Source organism: Setaria viridis, chromosome 3 (genome assembly GCF_005286985.2).
Source record: "Setaria viridis chromosome 3, Setaria_viridis_v4.0, whole genome shotgun sequence".
Taxonomy (NCBI): Eukaryota; Viridiplantae; Streptophyta; class Magnoliopsida; order Poales; family Poaceae; genus Setaria; species Setaria viridis.
In genome coordinates, this window is record NC_048265.2 from 7,799,337 (window position 1) to 7,808,029 (window position 8,693).

The 8,693-nt window shown below is 46.1% G+C and overlaps 1 protein-coding gene across 1 annotated transcript; it reads right to left on the bottom strand.

Moving 5' to 3' along the window:
- Positions 1 to 125: 125 nt before the first annotated feature.
- Positions 126 to 5,830, bottom strand: LOC117847434 (E3 ubiquitin-protein ligase ORTHRUS 2). Its single transcript, XM_034728649.2, has 9 exons — positions 5,291 to 5,830; positions 2,862 to 3,394; positions 2,644 to 2,769; positions 2,028 to 2,127; positions 1,832 to 1,896; positions 1,620 to 1,722; positions 1,404 to 1,542; positions 1,095 to 1,309; positions 126 to 1,002 (listed from the first exon to the last, which is right to left on the bottom strand). The coding sequence occupies exons 1-9, from the start codon at positions 5,714 to 5,716 to the stop codon at positions 427 to 429; spliced, it is 2,283 nt and encodes a 760-aa protein (XP_034584540.1). The 5' UTR covers positions 5,717 to 5,830; the 3' UTR covers positions 126 to 426.
- Positions 5,831 to 8,693: the final 2,863 nt, after the last annotated feature.

Consider the following 8,693-nt stretch of genomic DNA (forward strand, 5'->3'; position numbering starts at 1 on the left):
AGTTTTGCATGACTGGAAAATGCGATGCGCATGCTCAGGGAGCATTCATCAGCACTTGCAGCGAACGAGCGGTCGGACGCGGCACTCAAACGCGAGCGCAACATAGACATACGCTTAAACAGGAATTGTACGTCCAATGGAGCTGGTAACTTAAATGGTTTAAGCATCTCAGATAAACAACCATCCAGATTCCAGGAGGCGCGATCTGGGAATCCCCGAGGTGGGCTATCAGTTCGCCCAAGCCAAACCAAAAGAAACAGATGCAGCACTGCACACAATCCAGTTTCCCACAGGCGCAGCAATCACCCCAACCAAAAGAAAGCAAACTTCCCAGACTACATACAACCTCCCCAAAAAACGGAGCCTGTTTTCAATGTCAACCGGCTCCAGGCCACCAGCATCCGCACTCCCCTGCTTCCATCACCATCAGCAACCAGCATCAGCTCTGGCACGGCTTCTGGTCCTCCTTGCCGGACTATCATCAGCTTCACTAGCATTCGCACTGCTCCGAGTCACCCTGCGACCACTGCTCACAACAGGACTACCATTGCCTTCGTTATCCACATCACCACTCTTCCTGGTCCGTTTCACTGGAGTGCAAGTAACCTCTTCCACAGCAGCAACGTTCTTCACTCTTTTAGCAGGAGCACCATCTGTGACAGTCTCAGCATCACACTTGCGCTTCTTTGTCTCAGCTTTCTCTTCAACTACCACATCCACCACTCCGGTCACACCCACCTTGGTCTTCTTATCATCTTTTCCTTCCTCCTTGATTTCAACCACAATTTTCACAGAACCATCAGCGTTAGCATCAGCATCAGCACTGTCTTGCTCATCCTCGTTCATGCTGCCATCATCCTCTTCCTTCGCCAAGGCATCATCATTTGCCTCCGACTCACCATCACCACATTCCTCAGCATCATCTGAAGCCACCTTGGTGTCACCTTCTTCAACAGCCTTGCGTTGCAAAGACTGAATCAGGTCCATCATTTCTCGGTTGATCTGAAACAAAAACATCACAAAGTACAGCATGTGACTAACTCTACAATCTGTGCACCATATATGCCTCTCAACAAACTTATACTTCACCGCACCTGGGGATTCTCTAGGAAGTCACAGATGTCAGTTGGGCAGGAAGGGCACTTCTTCACAATCTTCTGAGCCCTTAGAGTCCGACCACCACGGCTTCTTTCCCTCATGGAGGCCTGGCTATCATATGCCCCGAGCAAACAAGTCTTGCAAAAGTTGTGAGCACATGGAGTTGTAAGAGGTTCTTTAATCACAGCCCGGCAGATAGAACAACCAAACTCTGCAGGACCACAGAACATAAACTAATTCTGAGACAATTCCTTCAAAACATCATAAGAATCACCTCAAAATAGGTCAAACAGAAGGGCACAAACCTTTCAGTAGCCTCTCAGCCACAGACATATGAGCACGCTTTGTTGCTCTCCGGATTTGCTTGTCAGTCTCAGGATCCCCAGAGAGAACAGGCTTCCTGCTGATTGGAGGAGGCACCACCCATTTCCAGCCTTCTTTCTCCTATCATGATGAAAATATGAAATATAAGCTGTTCATAACACAGTACAGTAACATTGGAAGAAAAGACAGGTACATACAACATAGTCCCATGAAGGGCGCCCTTTCCTCTCCGTTATATCAGTTGCACCTTGCAGCTCTTTTATCTTCGGCAATGGCCTTGGACGGTCACCATGATCATCACTTAAAAGCCAAAGCACAAGATGTCAGCAGGAACAATGCCCCTTTTCCCCTTTTCCTAAAGATCAGGAACTATAGTCTAGTAGCCACAAGGCACAGTATTTTGTCAAACCTGGTCCATGGAGCGGGTTCATTGTCACAGCGTACAAAGAGATACCTGCAGACCTTGAACTTACCCTATGGCAAAAAGACAGAAGAGTATTCAATACATTTTCATATATTTATTCAATTTGTCAGCTCATAGAAAGCTGCATGGTATGAAAGCATGGAGCTACATCTGCACTCTGCATACAGGAGAATAAAATTACCTGAATACCAATCTTCCTCCAACATTTCTCAATTCTGTAAACTCCATCATACCTCACACCAGATTCAGGAGCATATGAGGAACGCTTCTCTTTGTGCGACCTATTTAAGAGAATGTAGCGAGACAAAAGTTCAAAGATCGTAGGATACAAAGTAATGTAGAATGTGAAAATAGCCAATCTCAGTATTTAACAATTCAGTAAAGTAAGAAATGGACATAGGAAAGACAACACAGGGAACATCATTGACATTACTCCCTCATTCTCTTTTGATAGGACTATTTGCAAAACTAAATTTTTCTCTTTTGATAGTCCTATTTGAGTTGCCATCTCGGGTTTAACACAAATGACTGTCTGATTCCCGTGCAGAGTAACTCCTCTAGAAAAATAATTGGTGCATGTATATGATGACATCAATACCAAGGTGCATGTATACGATAACAAGGAGTACATAGTGACATGATTAATTAGATGATAAGCAAGGTTCATTCTCCTTGGTCATTGTGCCAAGGTGAAATAGGTCTATCAAAAGAGAATGGAGGGAGTATTGAGCAAGAGCAGGGCTGTACAATCATATCTCCATGTCAGAAAAAAAAAAGATTGGCAGAAGAAAGCATACCTCACAACCCTGACAGGGTAACCCTTCAAGCAACTAATGCGTAAAGCAGCATTCAGCTTCTCAAATTTCTGATCAGATGATTGCTCCTTGTTTGTCCGCTTGTTCCCACTTAGATCCCTTCCACCACTGCATTAGTAGATATAATTTTGCAGACATTTCAATAAGGAGAGCACATCTAGGATTAGTAATGAAAAAAGATAAGTGGTTAAATTAATAACCTTCCGGTGTAAAGAAACCACTCTCCGTGGTCTTCATCATCTTCATACCCTCCTGATAGAGCTACTGATTGAGCACCATGTGTAGACTGGCCAGCGATACCAGCTACATGAGGGAAATGGGCACCCCATTGCCTGCACTCAAGACGGTCTTCCCATGTTTCCCCAACTCGAACACCAATATTCCTTCGGGGGTCATTTTCCGCAAGAATGGGGCCAAAATGGTCAGGTGCAATGGTCACAAAGATCTGGCCACTAGAAGCGTTTGCTTTCCCAGCCTTCTTAGCCCTCTCGGTTGTAAATGCCTTGTCAGGCCTATCATCATTCCGTATATACTGATATGGAGCTGATGAGCCTCCCGAGTTAGCATTCTTTGAAATCTTAGCCATCCGGATAACTTCGACTAGTGCAGAGTTGATTCTTGGTTGCTCAGCCATTTTGGCTGGGATTTGTGCCCGACATTTACCGCACGTCCTTTTCCGATTCTGAATCCACTTCTGGAAGCATTTCAAGCAGAAGTTATGACCACAGGGTGTCTGCAGAAGGCAAAAGTGTATTGTCTATTAGAAATGGCACATGCAATAATTGAATAGATGGTAGATAAAAGTAGCAGGGATACTATGTTTTACAAAGTAAAACATACAAAGATTGTTTACAGCAAAGGGTTAAAAACTCTCAAACTGGAATGGTTAGTCATCAACGATAAATTACCAATTAGAGAACAATGAACAGGTTGCTGTTGACAAACAGCAAACAGGTTATGCACGTCTCGTGCTACCTGATAAGTTTGAGAGTAGGAAGCGCAATAAACACTTACCAGTGAATGAGCATACTAAATAAACAAATACCGTTCTAATGAAAGTTAGCAGACATGCACAAAGTTAGGAGACTGCCAGCCTATTTATTATGGAAACATACTCCCTCCGTTTTTGTTTGTAAGGCACACACACATATCAAGATTCAAACTTTACAATCTTTAACCAATAATTTAACTATCAAAATGTAAACTTTATATGGTTGGATTCGTAATCAAATATACTCTGCAATGATCATAAGTTTATAACCATTAACAATATAATATAAGATAAACGAATGGTCAAAGTGTAATTTGGAATACCATGCCATATAAACAAAAAAGGAGGGAGTAGCAAACAACACTGTCAAATAGTTAACTTTCCAAAAGACAAAAAGACAGCCTATTTACAGAAAGTCTGTAAACTCTGTGAGCAGCTAATGTTACCGATTTCATATGGGAAGTTAAAAAACAACATTCTTAAGCAGGTAATGTTTTTGAAAGATGGAGAGGCAGCCTACTTGTTATGGGAAGTTAACAAACAGCAGATAAACATAGGAAATGAAAAGAGATTCTACATTTAAGCAAACAACATTGGTTCGCTGTAACAGATTTAAGCAAACATGGGATTAATACCACTAGCAGTAGCTCCAGCTTGGAAAATATGTGCAGATAGAAGCAAGACAAGGTGATGGTAAAAACACTAGGAACAGATCCTCACATCTGAAATAAATGAATATTATACAAAAAAAAATGTGGCATGATGCAGAAGTTACATCAGGATATGAACAGGCAGGATAGAATCGGAATGGAGAAGATCGAAGCACAAATGTAAAAGGAATGTGGAATATGATGCAGTTGATTGATACTCGTGGCATAATCTGGAACTATGCAGGTACATCCCAATGGGTGAAACATTTGCAAATGTCACTCTGGACAAAAGTTAATAGAAATTAGGAGAGTGCCAGCATATTTATGATGGGAAGTTAGCAAACAACATCCTCAAACAGCTAACTTTTTCAAAAAGACAAAGAGACACCATGTTCATTAAAGGAAATTAATAAACTTTGTGGGCAGCTAATGTTTCCAAAAGATGACAAATCTAGGCTATTTCATATCAGAAGTTAGCAAACAATATTGTCAAACGAATGGAGTTTTGTAGAGATCGAGCCAGCCTATTTATTATGGACGTGGGCAAACAATATCATTGAGCAGATGCTAGATTTAAGGAAACAATATTGGTTCTCCGTAACAGATTTAAGCAAACGTGGGATTAATGCCACTAACAGCAGTTCTAGCTTGGAAAACAAGGATACATGTGCAGAATAGAAGGAATAAGTGGAGATGGTAAAAACAGTAGGAAACATATCTTCACATCTGAAATAAATAAATAAATAAATACGAAAATAGATGGCATGAACATACAGAATGACATTTTAAATTGAACAGGCCGAATCAAATCAAAATGGGGAAGATCTAAGGCAAAAGTAAAAGTAATACGGAAGATGACTAGGTTGATCGACAATCCGGGCCTGTGATCTAGCAGACATAATGTGACATTCAGTCGCAAGATGCACTGGGCACTGGTACTAGAGATGAAGAGGCGTGGGTAGTGGAAATAATCGGAATGGGAACTCACCGTGACGGGGCGTTCAGGAAGCTTCATGCAGAAGACGCAGCTGAAGTTCTTTCCCACGATCTCGAGGGCGTCGTCCGCCGCGTCGTCGTCGTCCTCCTCATCGGCGGCGGCGGGGGCGGAGCCGGCGAGGAGCGCCTGGCGGCGGCGGGCCTTCTCCTGGTCGGAGAGGGTCTGGTCGGCCTCGATGGCGCGGATGGCGGCGACGAGGTTGTTCCCGGGGCCGGCGGGGGCCGGGGCGGGGGAGGAGTCCGGGGAGCAGTCGGGGCAGCTCCAGCTGGCGGCGTCGGCGAGGGCGGGGGGCTTGGAGAGGCACGGGGAGTGCCAGGGTGTGGCGCAGGTGGAGCAGCGGAGGAGGTCGACCTCGGGCGGGTTGGCGGCGCGGCAGACCATGCAGACGCCATCGCCATCGCAGGGGAGGTCGGGCATGGTGGAGGCGGCGGCGGGCGAGGGGGGGAGGGTTCAGTCTGGGGGGCTGGAGCTAGGGTTTGGCGCGGGCGGAATGGGGAACGGGGGATTGCGGCGAGGAGTGGGGAGATGATGAGGAGGAGGAGGCGACGGGTGGGGTGGGTTCAAATTTTTGGTTTGCCGCTGGGCGGGCGGGCGGGCGCGGCGGCTCTCCAATTTTCCCCACCACTTCCTCCTCGCTGCTGCGACGCGGAAGGGATGGGAATGCGAATATGCGATGGGATGGCCCGGCCGGGAAGAGGGGGAGGGGTGGTGGGCCCCACCTCTCGACCTGCCCGCGCCTCTCCGGTAAAACTCGCCAGAATGTCTGACTGCCAGCCGATCCCACCTATGCCGGGACTCACCGCTCAGTGGCTGTGGCGTCGTAACGGGAATCGTGAAAGAAGGTTTTCGGAGTGTTTCGGGAAGGGAGCGCCAATTGGAAAGACGGGCAGTGGGGAGAGTCGTGGGCGGCTTCCACGGAGTGACGCCTTTGCCCTCGCTCTGATTAGGGCTCCGTTTGGAAGCAACAAGATTTTGAGAATCTAGAAGTTAAAATCTGATCGGCTTCTAATCAGGTCGGATTCTGGAGAAGATTCCGGAATCCAGATTTTCAGAATCTGATTCTGGATACAAACGGAGTCTTGATTCGGTAATGCTACGCGTCTTACATCCGTCGCGAGCACAAATCGTCGGATGCTCCCACAGGCCCACCGCCCACGCCCACACGTCTATCCTCTTCCTCCCCACACAACTTATCCCATTCACCCCTCCTCTCTCTCCATGATGGCGCTCGCAGATGCCTCATTAGCGGTGGTGCTTGCCTCTCGCAGCTCCCTTCCCACGCAGCGCTACCTTGTCGCCATCCGCGGTGGTGCTCGCAGATGCCTCCCGCCCACCGCTAGCATCGTGGGCGACCTGACTCTTCCGCTCAAGATGAATGTGACAACGGCAAAGTCCAGATGTTTCATGTATTTATTTTATTTGTTTCAATTGTTCGTTTCTCTTGTTACAGATTTTGTTCACTTTTCTGGGATTTCTATTCTGATTTTTGCTTGCTCCTAGGATTTGTGATGTTTCAATATTTAATTTTGCATGTTGCAAGGGTTGATTTGAGATGTTAAGGTGGGAATTGGTGTTGCCATGGGGGTATCTTTCTTCCTCGCCGGCTGACTTCGTGAAGGCAACGCTTTCATGTTGCAGCTCAATAAATTTGATGTTGTAGTAGCTTTGTTATGATGTTTCAACTGGATCGATGGAGATGGTGATGCCATCCATACTTGCATCCATATATATTTCAACGAGTAAATCGATTTGTTGCGGTAATATTTTCTTGATGTTGCATTAGCTTTTTATTGGATGTTGCAAAATGAATTGTTGCGATAGATTTATTCGAATGTTTCAGAATTGGATCCGGTTCTATTTTTCTGTACAACTCAACTGGATCGATGGAGATGGTGATGCTATGTTCAAGGTTGCAGTAGCATTTTATGGTGTCGCATGTGCCTTTTTTTGTTGTTGCAATAAGTTTTCATTGATGTTGCGGCAGTGAGCGAGTTTTTTTTTATTCTCGATGCTGCACAGATTATTTTATAATGTTGCGGATGCGATTTTTTATGGTGCATGAACAATTTTCCCATATTGGCATCTTCTCCAAATCTCCAACCAATCATCTCTCTATCCTCTGAGCTGCGTGACGTTGGGTCCCCCCTCTCGTGCGAGCTGCCTGATGGTGGGTGTAGGGTAGGGACGAAGCACGAAGCAGTAGTATAGGAGCTCATGGTGGTAGGACGATGTGCGTGTGTGGACGGTTGGGTAATGATTAACATGGGACCCACCGTCTGACAGCTAGCACTCAGATCGGGGCATCCAGGCGCTAGCAGTACCAGATTTGATTTGATCTGATTTCACACATGGCTTGCCATTCCGTTGTTTTCACTCTTGTCCACGCAGTTTTCAAATTTGGTCAAACTTGAAAATCCTTTAAGATAAGCAAGCTAAATTTTTTTTGAAGAATTAAATGGAGAGCCCTCTGATTTGGAAGCGAGGAAAGGGACGGAAGGGAAAAAATGCTAGAAAAGAAAAAAAAGAGAAATAACAAAATGATTCAAGGGAATTACAAAATTGAGTTACCAAGTTTGGCGACCTCCTCTGCCTCTAAGATGACGACTACAACTCTGGCGAGTTTTGATTTGGGTTAAGGTTTGAGTTGGGGAGGGGATGATTTGTGCCTATGGAATCTAGAGGGATGGCCGAAGAAGCAGCCTGGCTCGGCAGAGGTGGCGGGGTGTGGGCGGTAAGGTTGGTTGGCAGTGGGGCCACCGGCGGGGTGGAGGAGGACATCCGATGGCCGGTGCGTGTGGCAAGGGTGAGGAAGAGGAGTGATTAGGAAGGGCGGGGGAGAGGATGGGGGAGATGGGTGGAACGCCACGGCAGCTTCCGTGGGCAGCGGTTTAGGTCGATGGATCGGCGGCCTCAGGACGGAGATGAAGAGGGTGGCGGCGAAGTAACGGATCCGAACAAAGGTGGAGGAGGACAGGGAGGGGAGGGTGAAGGGCGATCCTCTCTGACAAGGATGGAGGGCAACGGTGGAGAGCAGCGGGGGCGTACAAGTGTTTTTTTTTTCTTTTCATGGGGACGAATGGACGAGTAGATAAGGGAACGGGGGTGGGGGGCTCTCCACCAATTCTTAACGGAAGAGCCATCTCCCACTAGCAGCCTCTAATTTTTTTTAGATTTCATTTCCTTCCCGGGCATCACAACGTTAGTGTACAAAACTCGTAAATTTCTCTCAAATTTTGGAGAGGAGCTTCAAGAATCCAAACAATGTGATCAACCTCTGGGGTTCTGCATCCAAGCGGAGGAAGCCTTCAAATACGATAAAAAAATCATTATAAAAATACCATAAAAAATTGATCAATGATGCCGTAAGTCACACTAGAAAAAAATTACGCTTTGT

Excerpts from the sequence above, each read along its gene's own strand:
- LOC117847434 (XM_034728649.2), bottom strand. The coding sequence starts at position 5,716 with ATGCCCGACCTCCCCTGCGATGGCGATGGCGTCTGCATGGTCTGCCGC. Across the intron at positions 3,395-5,290 it reads TTCCTGAACGCCCCGTCACG|ACACCCTGTGGTCATAACTT; the intron begins GTGAGTTCCCAT and ends TGCCTTCTGCAG. Across the intron at positions 1,003-1,094 it reads ACTTCCTAGAGAATCCCCAG|ATCAACCGAGAAATGATGGA; the intron begins GTGCGGTGAAGT and ends TTTTTGTTTCAG.